The sequence below is a fragment of the Camelus dromedarius genome, chromosome 7 (genome assembly GCF_036321535.1).
Source record: "Camelus dromedarius isolate mCamDro1 chromosome 7, mCamDro1.pat, whole genome shotgun sequence".
Classification (NCBI taxonomy): domain Eukaryota; kingdom Metazoa; phylum Chordata; class Mammalia; order Artiodactyla; family Camelidae; genus Camelus; species Camelus dromedarius.
This window is the reverse complement of record NC_087442.1, coordinates 30,165,972-30,192,903: the sequence shown is the minus strand read 5'-3', so window position 1 is coordinate 30,192,903 and position 26,932 is coordinate 30,165,972. Positions and strand designations below refer to the sequence as shown.

The following is a 26,932-nucleotide window of genomic DNA, read 5'->3' as shown; positions in this document are numbered from 1 at the left end:
GTGTGTCTTTAAGGGACACATTAAAATAAAATAGAGGAAGTGGAAAATTAAATGAAAAGTTGTACCACAAATAAGGGCCAAAAGGAAAGCAACAGTAGCAATGTTAATATTAAACCATATAAAATTCAAGATAGAATGTTAAAGGGAAAAAAGAATACCAAGTGCCATGAATGCATATGCACCTAAAAATATCCACAGCAACAGGTGACAGAAATCTAAGAAAAAAATAAATCAACGATTGTAATTGAGTATTTTACTCTCAAAATCATAAATCTGAACTTAGCCTTCTCTTCACCTATTCTCTAGGCCATTGCCTAGGCCCTGTTATCCTCTAAACACTTCATTTCTGAAATCTTAAATTCCATTATCTCGCTCATCAAATGCATTCTTCCTTTTAAATCCAATCTAGACCCCCTGAGGCAGATCAACTGAAGAGTTTTCATTTTATGACTCTCTATGCCTTTGCCCTATTATCTTTCTGCCCAACCATCCCAAACACCCCAGGAGTTCAATCTCTCCACTTCTTGTTAACTTAAAATTCAAAGTAGAATGGTTCTTGCCCACCATCCTACCAAAATTCCTTTTGTTGCTATTTTCTTCGAGTGCTTGACTGCCAAATTCAATAGATATTTATCAGTCCTTATTTTACTAGACTCTGCTGCTACCTTTGAGTGTGTGGGTCATTTCCTCCTTTAAACCAACTCCTTCAGTGGCACCACCCTAGTTATCTTTCACTTTACAATCTTGTGTCCCTTAAATGTTGGTGATCTCTTCAAGCCCACCCTTGGTTCACTATCCTTCTCACTGTATTTATGTTCTCCAGGAGCTCTCTTTCTCATCCAAGTTTTTAAGTACCACCCACAGGCTGACAATCCTTAAATCTCTTCCTCCAATCTAGATTATTCCTCCTTAAGGCAAACTTGGATATCTAGCTGTCACCAGCATCTCCACGTGGTGGTCTCACAGATACGTCAGCTCTAACATGTTCTAATATAGGGCCTCATGATCTCTCACTGCACTATAGAAATAGCCTTCTGACTTCCCCCACCCCCGCCACCATCCTTCTAGGCTTTTTCTTCTACATAGTTGACAGACTGATATTAAAGTCAAATCTAACGATGTTACCCAAGCCCCCACATTTAAGCCTTCCAAGGATTTGAAATTAACTTAACACGGAGTCCCAGCCTTTCTGAGATTTGCCTATTGCCTACTTCTCTGGTGTCACCTTTTATCCTCATCTGCCTCTCATTTTCTGCTCACCTCATCTGTTTCCCATCTCTGTTCTTTGCTAATGCTACCTTACTTGGCTAAATATACCACTGGCCATTCTCTTCTAAGTCTACTTGACATACTTCTGGAAAAGAACAGCACATCTACACCCCTATGTATACCACTGCCCTTTCTACATAATAATACGATTATTTGCTTACTGTTTTTTCCCTCTTTCTTTCAACTTAGAGCTCCTAGAGAGTACAGAGGATGAGAAAAACAAGACAAGGAATAATGAAAATGTAGCATGTGAAAATGCTATGATAAGATCAATTTTATTCACATGATATAGGTGTTACTATGAAAATGCAGAGAATAGGCACCTAATCCACACAGAGTATCCTCAGGGAAAGCATTTTAGAGAAGAAATCTGAAGTGAATTTTGAAGAATCAGTTCAAATTATCCAGACAAATGGAGATTGAAGGAGTAGTTGGTAAAGAAAGGATATAAGAAAGGAGAACCTGGTCACTGTGAGGATCACTAGTGAACCATATGGCTGAAGAACAAAGCAACATGTGGAGGTATAATGATAAGTCTGGGTCAGGTACCAACGGTGGAAAGAGTCCTGTGTGCCATGAGTCCAAATTTGAATTTTTCCTGGAAAGACCCATGCTATAAAATGTTTCTTTGATTTTACATTTGATTGTCTTAGAGATCTTAATCACCAGGTTACTCCTAATTCTAAGCCCTGAATCCTGAATCTAAGGATATTCTCACAGACTTACTCTGTGGTAGCTATGATTTCTGAGGTCCACTTCGAATTAATGAAATGTTTCCTGATGGCACAGGAGGACAAGGTTAGGAGAAAGAAACACCAAAATATGGCAACAGCCACCATCTCCTGAGCCCCAACTCCGCCCTTGTGTTAAGAATTTTTAAAATATAAGCATCAGAGTGATGTCACCAAGATGGCAGCAAGGTCATTCCTGAGTTTACTCCCTCTCACGAGAAGAATAATTCACATCTATTCAGGAACAAGACAAAACTAAGCAATTCCTAGAGCACGAGGGTGAGGCTGAAATACTCCCTGCCCCTCAGAGATTAAGACAGACTCCATCAGAAGGTGAGAGAAGCGGCTACACGTTGACCACACCGATCCTCCTCTAGGACAGTGCAACACTATGCAGAGAAGTCTTCCCTGAGCTGCTGGTTCCTTCAGTGGGAACAGAGAAACAGGGGGGGCGACCAATCTCCTTCAGCATTGTGGGTTGCTTTGTAGGAGACCCTACTTTTGATCTCCCACCACGGGGGAACCTGCAGGGGAATCTGTGGGGCCCACCCACTGGGAATCTGACTGAGACAGACAAGCAGGGAGGGACTTGCAACAACCAGCACACAGATCTTGGCAGACTGCATTCATATCTGCAGTGCCCAAGTTGTAATCCCAACCAGTAACTTCGCTTGTCTGTGGAACCAAATCAGAGGCACCCTCTGACCAGGTGATCTTGGGGGAAGGAGCACAGATCTGCCAGATTTAGATCCACAAAGAAGTTTTACCAGCCTGGATCCCAGCCCACACCCAGATGAGGTGCTGAGTCACAGCCCCACTTGCAATGAAAAGAACCTTCCAGCCCCATCTGACTAGAAGAGCTAGTGACGACTGCTGGAAACTGTGCAGCCCAGTGGTACTCAAGCCAAAAGAAAGGAAGGCAGGCAGAGCATATTGTCCTCAGAGGAAAGTAGTACCAGGCAAGGGGTCTTCCCATGCTGTGGACAGACAGGAAGATTAATTCATAGCAAGGCTGAGGGTAGCTCCTGGCTCTTCTCAACCAGTGAAACTGTTTGGAAAACTGAGAATAACCTGGAGGGGCCCATTTCCCTCCTTCCCATGCATAGGGGCTGAGACACAACCCCACCCACTGTAGACAGTGTCTTCTCGCCCCATCTGATCACAAGGGCTGGCAAAAATACCTGAAAGCTGTGCAACCCAGTAGCACTCAAGCTGAGCAAAGGGCAGACAGAAATGATAGTTTGCAGGGCAAACCCAGTAGCCCTTTCAGCCAAGGAACCTGGGTTTGAATCAGCTTGAGTTAAAACAACAAAGTGCTTTACTGGTTTTAGAGCAGCTTTTCCCACTGTGTCTGGGTAGGGAATCTGATTCATAGCCTTGCTCATCATAGAATACAGACTTGAGTCTATCTAACGAAGGAAACTAATTGGAGCATATGGGAAGCTGCATAGCCTATTTAACAGCGCTGCATACAGCAGCACTTGAACAGAGAGCACAGCCCATGATTCCCCCAACTGCAGAGCAAAATAAGTGGCCTCATCTGACCAGGGAATTCAGTGCATACTTAGGCCTTATTCAGGCCCCCAAACAGTAAACTGCACAGGCCCTGGGCCCTGGTCTGCTTCCCTGCCAGGACATGGAAGCTTATTCATAGCTCCATGTGCTATATCCAGTCCCAACCACCTAGTAAGCCTGATCAGAGAATTCAGGCAACTATCGAGCCCCTTCTACAAACTCACTTGTGTAGGAAACAAACCCAATAGTATATTCAACTCTTCTCAGCTGGTAGCATCCCTATCCTCAGAGTTTGAACAGTTGCCTCACCCCAAAATAGATCATAATAGCAGGCCCCACCTGCCTAAGGATATCGGTGGCAGACACACCCAGAAACCCCAAAAGAGAAGACTGGTGAAGAACTGTCTCTAACAAAGCAAACCTGTAAAGTCTGGGGCCCACATTACTCAAATCCACTAATACCAACATGAGTGCTTAAAGATCACAAAAAATCGGATAAATATGATACCACCAAAAGAAACTAATAAAACTCTAATAACTGATCCTAAAGAAATGGAGATCTATGAACAGTCAGACGAAGATTTCAGGATAATCCTCTTAAGGAAGTTTAGTAAACTAGAAGAAAACACAGACAGATGCCTAAACAAAGTTAACAAAATTAAGAAAATAATATATGAACAAAGCAAGAAGTTAGAAAAGGAAATAGCAATCATTTTTTTAAAAAAGGCAGAAATCCTAGAGTTGAAAAATACAATAACTGCACTGAAGAATTCAGTAGAAAGCTTCAAAAGTAGATTTGACCTTGCAAGAAAAAAGAATCAGCCACCCAGACACTAGGACATAAGGAATCACCCTGTCAAAGAAGCAAAAACAAAAAGGAATGAAAAAAGCATGAAGAAAGCCTATGGAAATTATGGGACACAATGAAAAGAAACAATATTTGCATTATAGGAATTTCAGAAGGAGAAGGGGGGAGGACACAAAATACATTTAAAGTAATAATGGGTGAAAACTTCCTGAACCTAAATGAAGAAATGGACATCCAGATCCACAAAACCCAAAAGACCCCAAATAATTCGAACCTGAATAGGGCTACACTAAGAGACAGTATGGTTAAATTGCCAAAAGTCAAAGACAATGAAAGAATGTTAAGAGCAGCAAGAGAAAAGTGAGAAGTTACATACAAGGGAACCCCTAAGACTATCACTGGATTTTTTAACAGAATTTTTCAGGTCAGGAGACAATGGGATGACATATTTAAACTATTGAAAGAAAATAACTGTCAACCAAGAATTCCACTAGTGAATCTGTCCTTCAAAAATGAAGGAGGGATAAAGACTTTCCTGAACAAACAAAAGTTGAGGAGTTCATTACCACTAGACCTGTTTTACAAGAAATGCTAAAGGGAGTTCCTTAAATGGAAGTAAAAGAATGCTAATTAACATAATAAAAACACAAAACAGTATCATAACTCTCACTGACAAAGAAAAAAATATATATATATAGTCACAGTTAATTCTGTGATATAGTGGTAGTTCCATGACTCACAACTCTGGTTAAAAAGTTAAAAAAAGCAACAAAAATAACCATAATCTATTATTTGTAACCCAATATAAAAAAAATAAGTTGTAACAGAAATAACCTAAAATGAGAGAGGGAGAAAAAGTGCAAAGAATACAAATTCTACTAGAGTTATTATCAGTTTAAAATAGGGTTTATAAGTTTATGTTATTTTATGTACATCTTATGGCAACCACAAAGGAAAATCTTACAGTAATTATGCAAACAAAAACAACAACAACAACAACAACAACAACAACAACAACACAGCTTGATAAAGAACTCAAAGCATGCTGATACCAAAAGGCAAAACACACAAAAAAGGTAGCAGGACAAGAAACAAGAAATGATGGATCTACAAAATAACCAGAAAACAACTAATAATATTTTATTGTAGTAAATCCTTATCTATCAATGATTACTTTAAATGTAAATGAATTAAATTCTCTAGTCAAAAGACACAGTATGGATGAATGGGACAAAAGTTTATTTTCTAGAATATAGAAACAGCTCATATAACTTAATAATAAAAAAAAATCCAATCCAAAAATGGGTAGAAGACCTAAAAAAGCAATTCTCCAGTGAAGACATACAAATGGTCAATAGGCACAAGAAAAGATGCTCAATATCGCTAATTATCATAGAAATGCAAATCAGAACTACAGTGAGGTATAACCTCACACCAGTCAGAACAGCCGTCGTTAAAAAAATCCACAAATGATGAATGCAGGAGAGGTTGTGGAGAAAAGGGAACCCTCCTACACTGTTGTTGGGAATGTAATTTGGTGCAGCCAGTGTAGAAAACAGTATGGAGAATCCTCAAAGAACTAGAAATCGACTTACCATATGATCCAGCAATCCCAATCTTGGGCACATATCTGGAGGGAATTCTAATTCAAAAAGATACATGCACCCCAATGTTAATAGCAGCACTATATACAATTGCCAATATATGGAAGCAAACTAAATGTCTATCTATAGATGACTGGATAAAAAAGTTGTGGTATATTTATACAATGGAATACTACTTAGCCATGAAAAAGAATAAATAATCCCATTTACTGCAACATGGATGGACTTGGAGATCATCATCCTACGTGAAGTAAGCCAGAAAGAGAAAGAAAAATACCATATGATATCACTCATGTAGAATCTAAAAAAAGGGGGGAAAAAAAAAGAAGAAGAAGAAACCAATGAACTCATCTACAAAACAGAAAAAGACTCACAGACATTGAAAACAAACTTATGGTTACCAGTGGGAACGGGGTAGGAAGGGATAAATTGGGAGTTCGAGATTTGACGATACTAACTAATATGTATAAAATAGATAAACAACAAGTTTATACTGTATAGCACAGGGAACTATATAGTAACTTAGGGTAAAAAAGAATATGAAAACGAATATATGTATGTTCATGTGTGATGGAAACGATGCTGCACACCAGAAGTTGATACAACATTGTAAACTGACTATACTTCAATTAAAAAACAAATATATATATACATCCAAAAAATGTTATAAAAATAAAGAATCACAGTGAGTTTCCCCACCACCACCCCAGTCAGAAAATGTAAGCATCAGAAAAACTCTTCAAGCTGTAGAAATGTTGGTGAGAGAAGTGAAGGACTGAGATCACACAAGTAAGTGGTGATTCTAACTTTATGCCATCTGACTCTAAAGACTGAACACTTTCTGCTTTGTGAAGAGGACTCCAGCAACAATCAAAAAATATTAGGAAATTGCAACAATATAGGATACATATTAGCTACTAAAGATAGCAAGACTGGGAATGATAGTAGTATGTGAAAATGTGTACATGATAAGCCAAATTCAAAGAGAACACACATTAAAACTATAATATATGGAATAAAATTATGATTAAGTAGACATCAATGATTGAAGAGACTTTTAAATACACAGTTTAAAGAACAATGGTTAAAAAAATTGAAAACTTTTGTCTGCAGCCAGTGTGCATGTTGCCCCTAGACCACTACATCTATTTACGCTTTCAACCTTTCCCAGCCATGCAACTCCATTTGACTGACACCACTTAGAGGACCACTAAGATCAGGTAAATTTCTCTTATAATGTATAAACTTATTATAAAATAAAAGGTAAGCTGTGTGCCTAAAGAAAAAAATATTTACTAAGAAATTGAGAAGAATGATATATGTTACTTACTCTTTCTCATTTTTTAGAAAACATATTTCATAAGAAATAAGATCATTTTCTAGGTTTTGCCTAGAATTCAGTGGCTTATGCATATCCTTTAGGATTTGTTTTTTCCTTTAGAAATCAATCTTCTGTACAAGGAAATGAACTTTGGAAGAAAGCAGTTGTAAGATAAATTGTATTGGGTGAGTTCTAAATTTACTGTACAGATGATTTTCATCCTACATATATTTTTATGATTTTCAGAGTGAATAGAGAACCTAGTTCTGCATTCTTTCTTTTTGGAAAATTCTTTATATATCCATTATTGAAAAGTTTAAGTAAATATGTATGTAGAGATTTATGACATACATGCCATTCCACATTGTCATCTTCTTTCCCAACAGTTAGCAACTTGGTGAGTGGATTTCCAGTGAGGCCAGCATCACTCTCAGGAGACGGGTGTCCATGCTGTACCATAAATGTACTGCTTGGTGTTGGAGGCTGTGACCGTTTAAGAGTCTGATTGACTATCTGATGGTCAAGGGTCATGAAGGGTTTTACTTGCTGTCTCTGAACTTTCTGTAGCTGAGTCCTTGCAGGACTTTCCAGGTGTGCTGGGACCTACAAAATAGAAACCAAACAATTGCAATGTGTAGCAACAGCTCGTAAATGAATTCCACTTTCAACAACTGGATTATGACAATAAACACTATAACATGCAGTTTTTTCAAATTTATGGTCTATGCTTCTGTCATAATTTACATAAGATATTAATGGATTACAGTTTTTAAGAAGTAATTTAATCTTTATTAAAATACTTTAAATGCTAACAGAGTCCTAAAGAACAGCCCTTCAAGTAACATGCAACTGAAAAAAATTTGAAGTAAGCATATAAGTAGCAAAACTTTTTGAGGGTCTGAGAAAGAATGGCTAAAATAATAAGAAGAAAACACAGCTGATTCACTATTACTAGTGATCTTTATATAATATATATTTCCTGGGTTTCTTTATACTACACATAAATATTTCATTGGATATAATCACAACTATTTTTTACTAAAACTAAAAAAAATTATCCATTAAAGAGCAGAGACCAGAAACACATATACTAAATATTGTTTGATACTTTATGGGTAGTGAAAATCTAGGTGATTTTTTTTTCAGTTTTCTATATTTTCCGAAGTTTCTATACTGAGATTAATTTTTTAAAAATCTTTATTTTAAACACTTCCATCTTCTCACTTAATAATAACAATACTTTGTTAGAGTCATTATGAATTGAAAGAAAGAAAAATTCAGAGAAAAATCTAAACAGTGTCATGAGCCACCTAAGCAATTTTCCAGTATTTTGAAATCCCTTTTTCAAAATACAGACTTAAAATTCTGGGCGTCTTCAGTCTAGCTATCATAGTTAATGATATACCATTATTTGTATAAGGACAGTTTTAAGTATTTCAAGCTTCCCCTTTAAAAGCCTCTGAAAATAGTATTGCCTGCCAGTCCCCTTTATATTTACTATGCTGTGATGTGGCTTCTAATACATTTTCCTCAAGTGACCTATATATAAACCTATTTAATATTTCCCTCATGTTAAACAATAGTAAAGATTGCTGTACAGTGCTTATTTTTCTTTTTATTTCTGTAACACAAACTACTCCTTGAATCCCTTAACATGCATTAGCCCAGATAAATAGCCTTTACAAAGTATTTTGCATTTAAATTAGCTGGTTTGGGGTACAATATTGTAGTAGTTACTTTAGTTTAATTCTGTTATGCTGACATTTTTAGCATTGTTTTAATTGTACTACCATAAAATAATTTTTCAGTCATGTAAAAAAGATTAAGATTGGTAATAAAGATTACACATATTACTAATTATATTGCTATGAGCTTTAAAGTTGTAAAATAACATTTCATTAAAATGCCAGTGGTAATTTTTTTAGGGTAGCTATTTAGCTTATCCTACAGTTTTAAGTTAATCCTTCTTAATCTGTGTACATTTACAAAATGTACATTATAAATAGCATTTTCAGATTCACAAATCTGAACTACTTTCACACAGTGTAACTGAATGCTAAGGAATATTGTTTATTAGTCTAAGAAAAGTATGTTGAATCAGAATTTACAACATTCATTAACAAATTCATTTCTACCTTTACAACTATTGACTCCAAAAGCTTTTGCTAGAGTATATATTGCATTTTGTGTTACATCAAGAGTACAAGGGAAATTTTAGGTGTGATCTTAAGGCTCTTGAAATTTACAGTCTACTTGGGCAACATTAATATCAAAGACAGCAAAAACAACTGATAATGATAACAGTAACAATATGCAACAGATACCAGGCACTATGCTAAAGCATTTGACATACATTATTTCATTTAATCCTTGTTACAACCTTAAAAGACAGATATCAAAAGTAACCCCACCGCACCATATAATTTAAGCCATTGAGACTAAGAGGTCAAATGGTGTGGCTGTTACCACTATCACTGTAGCAGCTAGTGGCTGTTATCCACTAGCAAGGGATGGAGCTAGAATACAGGATCTGGCTTCCTAAACACTACACAATATTGGCTCCTGACTGAAATGACTGGAATACAAAGCAAAAGCTCAGTAATGTATACAATGAATTAAAAATGCCACGAGAGGCAATGGTTTCTAAAAACTAATTTAAAGAGAAAATAACTGTAAGTCTGGTATTGGAAGGAGATAGTCCTATACAGGGGACAGAGGGAAGGAAATCTCAAATGCAAAGGATCAGAGTGAAAGAAGACAAGAGGTTGGCAGTCACAAATATTAATCCATGAAAAGGAACTCACACTAATATTTTTCTCAAAGCAAGACTGTCATCTAATTAGACCACTCTATACAACGTCACAATAAAATATGAAATTCTAATTCTGCCTAAATTATTGGTTATTTATAGGGAATTATGATGGTCTACCAAGCAAAAGTGAAGACTGTCTTGGACCCTACCTATGTAACATCTATAAACTAAGCATAATAGTCTGAAAGCTCAGTAGTGGAGGGGAAGATTCAATAGAATGTAATTAAGCTACTCCCAAGAAAACCTCTGTCTTTTCCAATGGGCTGATATCAATGAGACAGCTAAGTGTAAAACATCAGTTAAACCATGTGCAACCAATTTTAAAATACTTTTAATGCCTGGGAACTGAAGACAACCATAAAACCATTGATTGGATTTGTTTTACTAAAAGTCTCAGTATTTGGTGAGATGAAGTAAACAAAAGTATAGGTTGTCATTGCTCATTTATTCACTTACTTAAGAAATATTTTTGAGTGACAAGTGTGTGCTCACTGAGTGGTACACTGAAGGTAGAAGGGAGATAACCATAGGGTGTACCTTCAAAGAATTTGCCATCTAGTCACAGTTTAGAAAGAAAAGAAAAACAAGAGATCTCCAAAGGCAAGCACTGCATTTCTCTTGCTGGCTGCTGGACTGCCATATTTCCTATATGACCCAGCAGGCACTTAAAATACATGTTCACATGTATTCAATGAACGAATGACTCAAGTACAGTGTGTGAATAACTATGGTGATCAGAGTTTGGGAATCCACCAGAGGAATAGGTAAACCATAATCAGAATGTATTAAGTCATCACCTTGAAGATTAGAGCAGCTGTAGATTGTTATATGTGGACTGTCAAAGAGATTAAAACCACCCAGACATAGGAAAATTTTGCTATTGAAAACAACAAATCATATCTCTGAACTCTGAATTATGTCTCAACATTATCTCTCTGGCATGCTGTTATTGCAAACTAAAATTATGGACCAGTTTAAGTTCAACGTTTTGTCTACGGCACAGAAATCTGTTTTATTTCATTTAAAATAATTTATTTACTTATAGTCTCTCTATTTTCCAAAACATTATAAACAAACACGATGTGTAAATGTGGTATTTCTGGTGTAATGGTGTAAGTATTTACACCAGAAAATGTAGGCTGAAGATAATATGTAATATTGCAGTCGAGTACAAAATTTACCCACAAGCATCTTGGCAGCCAAAGAAAAAAAATTTAAAAACTTATTAGAACCTTATGAAACTGAAAATATTTGATCATTTTTGATCTACAAAATGTCTATTCCATATAGTTCAAACTAATACACATTTCTTAATAAATAATTAAATCATATCAGTTCTGAGGAAAGACAAATATTTTTAAGAATAATATCTAAGAATTTATAAACTAGATTTTTGGGGAAGACATGAATGATAAATTCCAATAGTAACTTTTGCAAAATATGCAGTGAAATTATTTGTATGCCCATATTAAAAATATATATATATATTTATTGTCCTAAATTGAGTTATTCAGGAAAGATAAACTGAGACTGGCTTGTCGGAGGTTTCTTGGGGAGTGCTCTCAAAACCTGAGCTGCAGTGGAGTGCGGAAAACAGGATCAGGTGGAGGCAAGAACAGTTCAGTCTTGAAGGGGCTTATGTTAGCTGTGCACCATAACATCCACCATGTTTATTCTTGATCAAAGGCCCAAAGCATAATATGAATCAGCTCAGGTGAAAGCCCAAACATATAACTTTGTACTAATCTAACTTGACCCTTAGGTAACCTGGACAGCACTTAGAGGAGGCAGTGTTCTCCAAACCAGTTTATACTGCAGACTCCATATTTGAATGCACTAACCCAGAGGATCATCTGGTTAGATCATTAACCCAATATCAATTATGTCAAACTAGGCATTCAATAGAAATTATGATTTTTTTAAAGGTCCATTATTTGCACTTACGAAAATGAAAAACTTCGCTTAAAAGGTCCAATTAATTTTTTAAAAATATGCTTCAAATGTAAAGTTTCCATATTCTAATAAAGGGGTGTGGGTCTCTTTAAAAAGTAGAAATACATAGATTGGTGAGCTATAAAAAGTGTTTAGATCCATTAATAAGAGAACCAGGACAAGGGCAATGTGTTTAATGAGTCAATTGAAGTATTTTTTAAATTAGAAATACACAAATTCCTGCAAGTACAACAAACTAAAGGGAAGGAACTGGTCGAGAAGGAAAAGAAGGATTCTCCTGGTTGTAAAACATCATCACTGGGGGACCACAATCACAAACACAAAATGTATGTATCTGTGGATGGTTTTTTTCTACTCATGTTTTCAGACCAGAATAGGTGCAGGAATCCTACTGACAGAATTGATGGAAATCCATGAGAAAGCAGTCTAATGCCATAGAAAAATGTCAGCTCTCATTCTCTGACAATAGAAATTGACACAACAGAAGATAATTTAGAGTATCTGATATCTGAAGTTTTTTTTTTTTTAATCCTGGACTTTAGATCAGTATTGGGAGGTTTTAACTCCATAAATCTTCAAATATTTAGTTAGAAACTAGTTAAGACTAACAAAATGTTATGTGGCCCAATCTGCATTGGATTTAAAATCTTCTGGTAGGTAGAAGAACTACTGAGTGATATGGGCCAGGCAAGCAGTGCTGGCTAGAAGGGCTCTGTAACCCCACAAGGAGGCATCCTTATTTTCACACAGTAGTTTTAAAATTAGGTACCTGGATGCATGAGTTCATTCCCCTAATTTACACTTCATTGTTCCTCACTGTAGCCTTCTGACTTAGTTCTCATGTGGGTGTCAGATCCTATGCGGTGGATAATAACACAGAGAGTGCATTGTACAAGGAAATTTTAGAAACAAATGAGTGGGTAGTTATACAAAAAAAATCTTTGAAGGACTTCATCTGCCCCATGATACTCTATCTACAATAATGTCTACTTGTATCATATCTTCTTAGATATTGCTACATGTCATATAAACACTTTTAGACATAATTCATATTTATGCAGATATATATGTGTGATAGCTTCTTTAAAATGTTCTTTTTATAGAGAAACTACAAGATAATGGTAAAAGCCCTCAGCTAATTCAACATCCACTCAGCAAACATTTAATGAGAGTTTGCTCTTTGTTAAAGCCAGTCCCAGGGGAAAGTCATTCCTCTCCAGAAAGCTGGTCTGTGACCCATGTGTCACCATCCACCTGGAGACCACTTAACTAAACTGAGGGCACAGAACCTGGGAGGAGACGAAACACCTTCTGGGTACTGGCCTTTTGAAATTCAGAACTAAAAAGTGATGGCAAACATCACACTAGCAATTATCTCAATAACAAGACTTTTTCAGACCATTAATTTGACTTGCCAGACAAATTAATCAGGCAAACATGGGCACCTACCTAATAAGCGTGTTTAGACTATCTGCAAGAACAGAAACAGAAATGTATTGAGCAAGAAATTTATTTATTCTATATTTATTTACTATCCAGTGATAGTAAATAAAACACATTCACTATCACCAACACACACACAAACACATACACATACTCAAGCATGTATATACACACAACCCCACTGAAAAGCAAGACAGACAATACCATTCACTACAACACGATAGTTCTTATTTAATTTTGTTAATTTTGCACTAAACTTGAATTTAATGAATGAAGTAAAAGCTTGGACTTCACAAGTGAGTAATAGGTAACTATTAATTATGTTCCTAGTATTAGAGGTGTGTAAGAAGAAACCTATTTTGGGGGGCTTATGAATCTACTACCTCCTAGATACCTACTCACAAAAGCCAAATGACATTTGTTAATGTTCTGTAGCAAAGATTAATAACTCATTTCTTCAAATCTTACTTTCTTCACAGCAGTCTTTGGATATGATATACCCATAAATCTCATCTTGACTAAACCTAAAATTATACAGTCGAGCTTGTCTGATTGAGATATAACTACTGAACAAAGTAAGGCCGGGTTCATCAAAAGTTTTACATAGATTTCTGAATAACTGTCAGCATATTTCAGCTGAATATTATTTAACGGATAATAATATAAAATGTGATTGTAATATATTCCTCCAGTCCCCATCATTTGAATTTGGATAATTCTAATGGTGTGTCTTTAGAAGAGACTCCACTTAAGAGACTTTAAAGAGGCATGAATATTACTAAGCAGAGTCTTCCTAATTCAATAGTGTTCTAGCAGTAAAAACGGTTGCACTACATGGCACTCATATTTTTACTGTAAAGACAAAGCTTCCTTTACAACTCCATCTAGTCCCATCTATACTTGCATTGATTTGTTTTATGTTCATATCTCAGGAAAATTATCATTTTATACCTTTAAAAGAATTATAACAAATACCAGTAATAACTGTGGTTTGTTTAGTCTGATATGTTTTTTTAAGAATATGTGTATTTAGAATTTTTGAGTCATAAATATCAATTAAGAATCACATCAGAGACTGACCACTTCCTGTTGACTTCAAAATGATAGAACAGCCATGCACACACTAAAGTCAACTGGCAACATCATCAATAACCAAAATAAGTTAATATGAAAAATACAGATAACCTAAACCATAATACCGTAAAATATGTTTGACATTTCATTCACAGGCTTAGGATTCATTAATTCTACAAATATTTTTAAGTGCCTACAACACATCAGGTTTTATGCTACTGTGATAAGCTCTGGGGATACAATTAGGAACAAAACAGACATAACCCAGTCTTCAAAGAGTTCACAGTCTACTAGGAGAGACAGATAATTAAACATATAATTATAACACAATGTGATAAACCCTATGAAAGAAAAAGGTGTCACAAAATCAAGCAGAAAGACCTAGATAAAATGGAAACAAGTCATTCAAATGACAGTTTCTGCTACTAGTTTCACAGATTCATTCACTTAATAGACAAGTGTTTGCCTAAATATACTAACCATTAGCATGGGTAGCAATAGTAAGCAAAGTGAAACATGGTCCACCTCCTCATGCAGCTTATGGACAGGTGGAAGAAACAGATTTTAATCTAATAGTCATACAAATGACTGTAAATTTTCAAGTGCTGTTAAGTGCTGGGAAGGAGATAGACACATGAGTATGAGCATGTATAAAAAGATTATCTAGACAGAAGCTGGGGACAGGCTTCCCCAAGGAAGGAATAATAGGGCTGAATCTGGAGGATAAGTAAGAACTAACTAGAGGAAGAGTATAAAAAAAGCATTCCAGGGAGATGAAGCAGCATGTGTGAAGACCCTGGTGGCAAGAAACAAGATAAGAAAAATGCACTGAAAGGAGATGATAGGACTAGAGCAGAGATTATCATGTGGTGTGGGGCTGGAGAGGCTAGTAGGGTTAATTAATGCAATCCTTTAGAAATATAAAGATGCCTTATTTTCTTTATCATAAAAAAGGGGGCAATAGAAGCTCAGTCAGATGAATTTTATAGGGGTAAAATGAGAGAATCCAGGAGAGAATAAGGGAGTGTTTGAACTAGGGTTGTGTGATAATAAGGGTTGCATAGTCACATGGAAACAAGTAGATGGATTCAAAGGATGTTTAAAAATGGATTAAGAAATGGCACCTGAGTTAACTGGCTTAAATGACTGAATGAACAGTGATGCCCTTCACAGAGAAGACTGAGTTTTTTGGGGTTTGTTGAGGGTGACTGAGAATCATAAATTTGATTTTAAACATACTGAGTTTGTGATGTTTTGAAAGTGTTCAATAAGGTATGTGAAGCAGATAGTTGGATATATGGGTCTGGAATTCAGAAGTGCGATACGAACTGTGGATAAAATTTATGTAACATCTATACTTAGGAGATTACTGATGACATGATCACTGGAGATTATACAAAATTAGAAGATGACAAGGCCTCGTACCAAACATGGTGGACTCTCAAGTTTTAATTACAGGTAGGGAAAACCATTCTGATTCTAAACTTTATTTTCCCCTAGGTTCTACTGATTTTTTTCACACATTTTGCAAAATGCTTATTTGAAGTTTGTGTGTTTTACATTGTCAGGTAAATCCTCAAATAATTATCGGTTTGCCCTACTTCCAAAATGATGCATTCAACACTTTAATGTAGATACAGCCTTATCTTCCCAATAAAATTGCATTTTAATTCTCGTATTATCAATCATTCACCTCTTAACTGCAGTTCCAAAATCCAAAAAGCTCTGAAAATAAGTTTTTTTCTTTTTTTTAAGGTTTGGCACAAACCCATTTTGTGGCAATATCTGATCTAAAACAAAGTAAGGCTATTTATAGCCTTTCTTTATCCTACTTGCAGTAAATCTCCAAATGCACTACTATAGATATATCAATGTGTTTGATTAGAGGATGCTGTCTTGGACTCTTCTGGAGGGCGCCAAGGAATAAATAGTATATATGCCATATTATTTTTCAAAATTTAAAATATTGATACATTGAAACACATCTAGCCCTAAGGTTTTGGATAATGGATTTTGTATCTCTTCTTGTTTACTGAGTGAGTAGCCTATAGAAAGCTCGGTACTATAGACCTTGCATATATTATCTTATTGAATCTTATGGTATCATAAATAAATATTTAATTAGGCCTCCACAGTTGTTTTTAAAACTTCACTACAATATTTAACTGCATTTTATTTTCAGAAAATATAGTGTATCAAAATTAAAATGAACCTTGAGCATATTCTCTCTTGCAGAAATAATGAGATGAGGAAATGGTCTTTCCAACTGAATGAATGAAAGGAGTATTCTTCCTTTAATAAGAAAGAATTGACAAGGTGTAACATTATATTTTGATATCATTAGACATATTTATGATTAGTGCTTATTGCTGTATTTAAATAAGTTAATACTACAGTTTATATTCTTTTTAGAAGCTTCTCATACAATTAAATTGTTTCCTGCAAACATGGAAATATACAAGTTAATTATTCACTATATTCAGTAAAAAGTCTTAAATTATTTTTAAAAATTTACCTAACTCCATTAAAGCTTAAACATTAATATTTATTAATAAGACTTCCATAAAATACAAGACATTTTGCTTCAGAAATCAACAATTATGTTTAGATGATGCTTTATACTTCACAGTTACTTTCAACTTAAAATATATCTCTCATGTGACACTTAAATGTATATATATTTTTCATCCTCAATATAGTGAACTTTTGATATCATTTTCATTATGAAGTTGTGAATGTTCTTTCAAGGATGCAGAGAATAAAGGAGAAACAAGACTGATTTCTTTAAAAGGTCATATTTCAAAATCTTGGAAAGTCATCAATGCATTTTTAAAAAATTTTACATGTTCTAAAATTGATCCAAAACCATAAATAGGAATATCTGTGATAAAGAATCCAAACCTCCCTATACACTTGTCATCTCTCGTATCATTCTGCTGAAGAAAGGTTCATTATATTTTTTATTTTTATTGTATCTTAATGGCAAGATTTGGGATAACATCAATACATTATGCAGACCTTATTAAAGAAATTCACAGGCCACTTAATGTAAATGAATTTATAATAAATAAATTTATGTATTTTTGTGAGAATAAAAGGATCATGAAGGTTTATCCCTAAAAAATTCTTAACAATTCAAATTGTTTTATATTATCTTAGGCTTGAAGTTTTTTTATATCCCTTATCTACTCTATGACTTGATATATGATCATCAATTAATGAAGTCATTTTTATCATAATAAAATGTCATCATTAGAACTGCAGTATTCTAGTCTAACCATTTTCTAAAGAATATGATTGGGGCATTTTAGGTAGTTAAATATTAAAATAATCTAATTGAAAATGAGACTTTGAAATTATTCATTTTGATTGACAAACGGCAGAAAATGGCTTTGTTTCATAAGTACATCTTATCACTCAATTTTTGTAGATATTATAGTATTTTACAGAGAAAGAAGTAAAATTTATATTGTCTTTGTTTTACCTAACTAGTACATATGATTATTTTTGGCTCTCTATGTTTTAAAGGCACTTATTACAACATTAATTACATAAATCAAATTCCTCAAGTAACTGTGCTCTCATCTAGGAAAGGCTTTCAGTTACAAGGTTGTAGTTTCACACTTCCCTTGTCACTGAAGAACAATGTTCCTTTAGAATCAAAGAAATACACTTCTGTTTTAAATTTTTTATGGTTATAGAAAGTACATAGCCATGAAACATTAATTCATTGAGGAGACTGATCACAGGACCTCATGGACTAGTTAAAAGCCCTAGAATGCAAAATAATAGTAGCCACAGTCACAAGTTGAATCAAACACTCCAATGATTTGAGTAAAGACTTTTATCTTCATTTTACAGATGAAGAAACTGAAGCTCACACAAGTTATCAGACTTGCTCATGATCATAAAGGCAAAAAAGTGAATTTGACTTCTCATCTTTTGATTGTAAAGAGGGTGTTCTTTCAATTGCAAGTTATTATCAGCTCACAAAGATAGTAAAATTTAACTCCAGACTCCACAATTAGAAAAAAAAAAGTGTCCTGTATCAGTATACAAATATGAATCAACTGACTCTGTTCTCTAGTGGAAAAACCTTTGGAGTTGCTTCCCTACTATTAGTTGAGTTTGATTTGATTCACTTTTTTATTGTGTGTGAGTATATATATATATACATATAGTCAGTTTACAATGTTGTGTCAATTTCTGATGTACAGCATAATACTTCAGTCATCCATGAACATGCATACATTCATAAGCAAAACAAAAAGACAATCTACAGAATGGGAGAAAATATTTGCAAATGATGAGACTGACAAAGGTTTAATTTCCAGAATATATAAACAGCTCATACAACTTAATAATTAAAAAAAACCCTAATCTAAAAATGGGCTGAAGACCTAAACAAGCAATTCTCCAATGAAAACATACAAATGGCCCATAGGTACATAAAACAATGCTGAATATTGCTAATTATCAGAGAAATGCATATCAAAACTACATTTAGGTATCACCTCACAGCTGTCAGAATGGCCATCATTAAAAAGCCCACAATCGATAAATGTTGTAGAGGGTATGGAGAAAAGGGAACCCTCCTACACTGATGGTGGGAATGTAGTTTGGTTCACTTTTGATTTTGTTTTTGTCTTAGTGTTTCACTTCATCTATCTTGTGTAACCACCATATGGTGTAAGATCTGGGTTTTCCAATACAGTGTGGGACAATGATATAACTGAGTCTACCATCAGAAAATATGAACTCTAGATAAGTGTTTCTTTTCTTTAAGATACTTTTTCCACTTTAGTTTCTAGATCTATGTATTAAATGTACACTGTTCTGAAGAGTTTTCTCCAGGAGACATTTTATTTCCCTTGCATCATTTTACTGTTACCTTAATGTTTCTTTCCTGACATCCTTTACTCCTGTTCACAAGGTTGGATGGAAAGGGAGCAGGTGGAGAAGGCAAAAAATAATATTAGCCTTAATTTGGCTTATTCTAATTAAATATCATAATTATTCTATTCAGTATCTTTAAACTTCTTTCTCTGAGGGATAGATTTAAGAAATGAACAAATGCATACAAAAAGTTGGCAAGAATTAAAATTACAGAAAAGATCTTTGTAAGAGCTTTCTTTTGTGTCAATTACTTTTAAGAAATAGAAAAAATAAAAATGCTAGTTAATATTATAGCTTTGAGAAATACAGAAAATATTTTACTGTAACTTCAGATATGAGACAAGATTCTATTTTCCTTACTAATTTGAGCAGACAAACCAAGTGAAATAAAACTTTCACTGAAATCTTAAGAGAGAAAACAAATATATTTGAAAATATTGGTTTTAGCTTTTAAAAACTTTTTCTGTTTATTTTCATCTGTTCTGTGGTAGATAAAATAACACCTGTTTCACCAAAGATGTTCACATCTTAATCTCCAAACCTGTGAATACACAGCCCTTACATTATAAAAGGGACTTTGTGGGTGTGATTAAATTAAGGATCTTGAATATGGACATTATCCTGGATTATCTGGATGGGACCAATGAAATCTCAAGGAAGGGTCGTTATAAAAGAGAGACAGGCATGTCAGAGTCAGACAAAAGGAGATATGACTATGGAAGTAGATGTCACAGTGATGAGAACTGAACCAAACAGTGCAGGAAGACTCTAGAAGCTGGAAAAGGCAAAGAAACAGATTCTCCCCTAGAACCTCCAAGAACAAACTAAGCCCTGCTGAAACTTTGATTTTAGCCCTGTGAAAATGATTTCTGATGTCAGTTACCTAGAATTTTAAGGTAACAAATGTGTATTGTTTTAAATCACTAATTTTGTGGTAATTTTGTTACAGCAGCAATAGGAAACTAATGTGTCCTCCTTTTAAATTCTGAGTTTTAGTTTCTCATTCTTGTAGCTTTAAGAATTTTGATGATTGCTTCTAAGAAACACCCTGCCTGGAAATGCTGGCGCTGTGGGATTTCCTCATCATGGCTGAAGTCATTTGAGGAAAATCTTACAGAGTTCAGTTCCCCAAATTTAATGTCTTTAATTAATAATGTTATTAAAATCCTCCAGTAGTAGATGTTACAAAGGCAAAATGATCTTTCTTTCTTATGCCTTCTTCCCTTCCCTTCTTTCTTCCTTAGTATGATCTGAATAGAGTACAGGTGAGGAAAAATGAAAATAGAAAACTAGGCAGAAGCCTGCTCAAAAAGAGGAATAAATAGTACCCTAAGCTTTGTGCTTATGGCTGTGATGTGTCATATAAGGCTTTCAGCAGGATAGTAACATGATCAGTCAGTATTTCAGAAATATCCCTTTGGCAACAATGTGGAGACTGAATTACTGAAAGATCAGACCGGGAAGAAGGAGAACAATTAGGGGTTTCGACTGATACTCCACAAGAGAAGAATAGAGGGCCCAAGCTAAGGCAATAGTATTTGCTATTGGAAAGGTAGGTCAAATATTATCCATAACATGGAGGATTAAGATTAAAAGTACACACAGGGCTTCTGAATGATTTGCACATGTGATAAACAGGAAAGGAAGATTTACATATGATGCTTCTACCTTAAATGGGAAATGGTAGAGAAGATGGCATTTATCAAAATAAGCAATAAAAGTGGAGGCAAAAGATTTGAAGAAAAGATAACTTCAGTTGTGGACCTAGTGAAATCAGAGTGTCTGTGAAACATGCAAGATGGAGGCCTAGTAAACAGCTAGATTGTAGATTTAGACATACAGACTGGCCAGCTTGGAACAAACTACTGAATCAGAGTTTTACTTAAAATCACACAGGACAAAGAATTAGAATTAAAAAGACAGAATGCTAGGTAAGTAACTCTGAGGAACATCAACATGCAATGGTCAGGAAAGACTAAAGAAATCTCAAGAACGTATAACAGAAATTAGGACAGAGTGATATCACAAAGCCACAGTAAGATAGAGTTTCAAGGAAAAAGTGGTTAACAAAGTCAAATGGCACAGGGATGAGGGACTAGAGAGAGCAAGAGATATTGCTGGCAGATGGGGAAATAACTGGATCACTGGTGACCCTCAGGAGACTCATTTCAGGGAGTTAGTGAGAGTAGAAGTCAGCGTGCAGGGACTGGAGGGACATTGTGAACTGTAAATGAAGAGACCTTGGGGCTCAGTACTAAGTACATTCTCCTCTCTCTCTCTATTCTCCCCAAGGAGGATTTCGTCTGTTCCCCTGGCTTTAAATACCTCCAGTATGCTAATGACTCCCAAATTTGCATTTCTCTTCCAGAACTCTCTGTGAAGATGGAAACTGGAATGCAGTGACTTGAGAAATGAATTGGAGGTGACACAGGACTCAATGCTAGGCACCGTCTCCTCTTTCTCATCTAGTAGTTGATATCATCTATTCCCTCAGTTATAAATACCAGTTAGATACTAAGAAAACATAAATCTCAAATTTTCTCTCTTTCTGGGAGGTCAAGATTTATATATATTAAATAAATAGGTTTATATTTCACAAATATCTCAAAATTTAGAACCTGCATGACCAAGTTTTCGACTATTGTCCTTAAAGCCTGTTTCTCCTCAGTCTTCTCCAAATCAGTTAATGGCATCATTATTCATCTAATTTCTCAATTCAGAAACTGGGTAGTCTTCCTTTGTCCTTCATTTTCCTTACCCCAGACACAACCTCCCCTGTCCATTCTAGCTCACAGGTGGATCTCACATAGATCTATCTTTCTCTCTACTACCAGAGCTTTAGTACAAGCCACCATCATCCCTTACTGTGACTCCTTCATTACTGATCTCCCAGCTCTCTCCATTGCTCTCTTCAACTGTTCTTCATACAGCCTTCACAACCGACTTTAAAAATCATAAAATGCATTAGCCTCTCTCCTGCCTAAAATCTTTCAGTTGCTTCCCATTTCTTCTAGAATAAAAATCAGGTTCCTTATCAGGGCCTTAAAACAGGATAGGTGGTCCCCCACCTACCTATCTAACTCCATCTCATACCACGTGATCCCGAGTTCACTGTGATCTAACCTCATTGAACTTTTTTTCTCAGTTGCCACAATAAGTCAAGCACTATCCCCCCACAGAGCCATCAGACATGCTTTTATCCCTGCCTGGAATGCTTTTTCTTGGGTTCTCTAAAGGACTGACTTCTCATCTTTAACACTTGGTTATAATGTATCCTCAACTCTGTTTAAGTAGGTTCTTTTCTAATATTTTCCATTTTTGAACCCTTCATAGTGTTATGAACCCTTTTCTAGCCAGTTATTCATATGTCATGATTCATTTATTACCTATTTTACTGACCACATTCTAAGCTGCTTTTGGACAAAGAATTTGTCTCTCATATTTATAAATAGACATCCAGTGCTATGCACAGCATCTGTTATATAGTAGGTTTTCAATAAATATTTTTTGAAATAAACAAGTGAGTGAATGAGAAAAAAAATCAATGGCAGTAAAGACTACAACATACTGAGTGCTTACTCTGTGTCAAGAACTATTCTAAGCATTTTAAATGTATTGATATTTTAATCTTCCCCCCAAATCCTTTGGGGTAGGAACTGTTACCTATCCCAATTTCAATGATGAAACCACTGAGACAAAGAGAACTTAAGTAATATGCCAAAAGACACAGAACTAGTAGAGCCAAGATTTGAACCTAGGAAATCTAGTGCAGAGTACATACTCTCACCCTGCATTAAAGATTTCAGAATGCTTGACCAGAAACAGAAAGAGAAATCTTGGGAAATTTTATTATAGATGTCTCTAGGGTTAATACGTGTGTGTGTGTATGTGTGTAGAGATTTCACCATGCTTACATTCAAAGGGTAATATATAACTAAGGAGAGGCAGTATATACAAGCAAGGAAGGATGACTGATTAAGCAGGTGACTGAAAAAACAGGTGTTGAGTGGAACTAAAGCAAAGGACCTAGCTTTTGTGGAAACATTCTATTTCTATGAAACAGGAAGGAAAAAATGCACTTTATTAAAGATATTTTTAGATTTCTAGGGGGAGGGGTTTGAGAATTAATTTCTTTAAATTAAATTTTCTTAGTAAAGTTATCTGCTGAGGTTGGATGAAAGAAGTAGTGTACAAAATGGAATGGAAGCAAATGGGCTAGAACAAAGCCAGCTAGGTGGAGAGCCCTGCTGAGACTGAAGACCACTAATTTGTAAAGGCCCCACTCTGCAAATTGTCCTGGGACTGTCTTCTTGACAGCATCCTGGAGGCTGAGCTGAGAGGCTGCAAGGATGGTCAGTGTAACAGAAAAACAATGGGGCAAGAAGTGACTCTAACTATGAGAACTCACTGAAATGAGTGGGGCAAAGGTTGTATCAGGAAGGAAGTAAAGTCCAGAAAGTGAGAAGGTGGAGAAGCTAGTGAATTAGAAGACTTAGTCAGCCCACAGGGTAAGTACAATGAGAAAGCAAGAGAACTGAAAAGCTGAGAGCTGTGGTCTCACCTAGGACATGGGATCATCTTCTGAAAATTCCTGAACTTGCAAAATGAGGTGCTCCACAATCTACCCCCATCAACTTTCACAACACTGTCCTCTTTCCCTTCAATTGCTCACTAACCCTAAGCTTAAGGGATCCACTTGACATTCCCAGAAATAACCATGCTTGTTAACACTGATCCTTGCTTGGTGGTGACAAATGTCCTAAAATAAAAGATTTATTGGTAAAGTATACATGTCTATCAACCATACTTCCTTTTCCTAAGGAGAAATTATCTCCAAAAATAGCAGCATTATACATTACTGTTTGTAGATTATCTTATAATGACAAAACGGTGACTACGTTCTGAACTTTAAATAAATGTTTCCATGAGACAACCAAAACAGGATACACTGCATAAATAATTTGGCTTTTAAACATTTCCACCATTTAATAACTTTCACCAAATGTCACAATTTGTGTGAGTCTTTTCTGTCATTGAAACTGACTTTTTAAATATGTAACCACAAGATTATAGGGCAAGCAGACAACTGGCATGGACTCCAAAGACAATAATGATTAAAATAAATCAGACTTATAGTATAGTGGACTTTATATGATATTTCACTATTTACAGAGTACCTCCTTAGCCATGGATCCCTTTTATGATCTTTTATTTGATCCCTTATGATTATGATCCCTAATTTGACATATTTTATTGATGAGCTAACTAAGGCTCATGTTAAGCAAAAGCAGCACACAGAATTAAACATCAATCCAAGTCTGCTTATCTCTACCCTGGTGCTCTTCTTCTCTCTTTTTTTTTTTTTTTTTAACTAAGTATAGTCAGAAAAATATGGAATTCACGAATTTGCATGTCATCCTTGCACAGGAGCCATGCTAATCTTCTCTGCATCATTCCAATTGTAGTATATGTGCTGCCGAAGCGAGCATGCTGGTGCTCTCTTAAAAGTGAAAAATTGTGTTAATAATCATAATGATAATAATGACATGCATTGCATAGAAAGTTCGCTTTGTGTCAGACACAGGGCATGGAGCACTCGCCACCTTGCCTCATGTAATCCTCACAGCAAGCAGTGAGATGAGCAGCCTTGCTCTCACACCTTCACGAGAAAGTGGAGATAAAGGATAGGTTAAGGAGTTCTGAAGCAAAGCGAGAGTTCAAATCCTCACTGGTCTCGCTGCTGAGCCTTTGTTCCTCATCAGAAGTGATTATTACAATGAAGATGTTTTCCTTTCAAATTAACAAGAATTTTTAAATGATAGTGCTGAGGAGGGAACAATGCAACAGAAATCTGTGTGAGTTGCTGCCCGGGAAGTAAATTTGTACATTTGAGTAGCTTAAGGAAATAATCCTAGATGTGCAAAAGATGCAAAGCATCAAGATGGTCATTGAAACATTATTAACAACGATTCTATAATATAGAGAACATATAATAAGTATATATCCCAATAGACTCTCTATAGCATCCTTCAAGCTGAAATTTAACTTCTCTCTTTTATTGGGTCAAAGGGCTTTACTGCTAAAACCACTTAATCATAAAAAGACTAGAAAGCATAAACTTTGAAAGCAAAGCTAAAGTAAGCTTCCTTTCCCTCTATTAATCACAATTTTTTTTTAAAAAAATGATACATCAAGTGACTGTAACACAAGGAAAATATGGCTATTAAGTGAGCTATTTTAAGAAAAGTATCATTATTTTAGTCATTACTGACACGCTGGCTTTAACTTCTATCTAGTTTTACCATTGAACTTCTTCAATAAAAGTACATGAGATAGCATCTAAGTCCTGAACATTTACAAAACATTTCCATGGGAAAAGTTAGGATTTTGGGAGTGTTGACAACCACCACATGAATATCTCTCAAACAATAACAGGATATTTCAAATTCTCAATGTAAATGTTTTAAGATGCTCAACCAACATAAACCAGGCCCTATAAAAATGTGCTCATGGCAAAGAATAACCTCATTATGTTCTCCCAATAAAATCCAACACTATAATGTGAGAATAAATCATTCTTTCCGTCCTTATGGTATTGGTTTTGAGTTGTCCTAACCTGGGAGCTCATTTCAAAGTAAATTTCCTAAAGGAACATAAACACAGATATATAAAAGGGCTTGTTTTTAAAAGTAGCTCAAATATTAGCAACCAGATTCTCTTGCCTCTTAGCAAAGGCTTTGTTTGGTGTTTTATTTTGGGCTTTTCTTTTTCTCTTTCTTTCTCTCATAAATTCTTCTTAGAAGGACGACTGTTAGTGGCAAGGTCAACTTTGCTTTACCACAAGTCACTAAAGACTGAGTTGGTAACCTGATATCTGAGAAGTCATTTGCTGTCATATGTCTATCACCAATCCTTCAGAAGAGTAAGAGAATATGATGCCTTATTAAGGCTTGGCCAAGTTAGGGTAGAGTTTCAATGTTATTGAACTCCATATGTGCATAGGGAAAAATATGATTGTTTTGTAGCCTATAAATATATCGCCAGTCCTAGTAAGTGGCAAGACATCTCGCTCTAGAAAGTCAAATGCTGCAATATGTCACTTTCAAACTTCTCTCACTGGTCCCAGGAAAACAGGTACAGATTTCAAGTAAAGTTATTTAAAGTAGATTCTGGTATACAGACACCCACGTACTCCAAAGTTAAATTTTCCAGTTAGACTGTCTCCAGTCAATCTGACCACTTCAAGCTGACAGGCAAGCCAGTCAAATTAGCAGTCACAGTGGGCCAAAAATCTGTCAAAATAGTTTGCTTAACTGGTGATTACTTTTTGACTGACTTGAGCAGTCAGGTTAATCAAAACAGTCCAACCAGATTTCCCATGTGTACACAGTCTTAGCTCTTCCTGTGTTAGTAGGTGTGCCCTGTTTATTTATTTGAGAGGAGTTTTATTAAGTTACATTGTTTAAGAGAAACAAGTCAAAAAAGTTGTGAGCAACTAGTTTGACA

General features: G+C 35.4%; 1 protein-coding gene and 1 non-coding gene across 6 annotated transcripts in view; both read right to left on the bottom strand.

Annotated features, from left to right (window-relative positions):
• Window positions 1-26,932, bottom strand: part of TFEC (transcription factor EC) — a 73,853-nt gene that overhangs the window by 38,693 nt on the left and 8,228 nt on the right. For 3 of the 5 annotated variants that reach the window (XR_010381607.1, XM_064487417.1, XM_064487419.1), the window contains exons 2-3: window positions 16,743-16,822; window positions 7,600-7,851 (exon numbers count right to left, since the gene is read on the bottom strand). Coding sequence is in view for 4 of the 5 variants with exons in the window: in XM_064487417.1 (XP_064343487.1) it covers window positions 7,600-7,851; window positions 16,743-16,751 (261 nt within the window). In the remaining variant the exon portion in view is untranslated. The remainder of the gene's footprint in view (window positions 1-7,599; window positions 7,852-16,742; window positions 16,823-26,932) is intronic. The other 2 variants (XM_064487418.1, XM_064487420.1) reach the window with 1 other exon arrangement.
• On the bottom strand, window positions 24,812-24,915 carry LOC116154160 (U6 spliceosomal RNA). Its single transcript, XR_004138045.1, has one exon. It is a non-coding gene; the product is annotated as a U6 spliceosomal RNA (small nuclear RNA).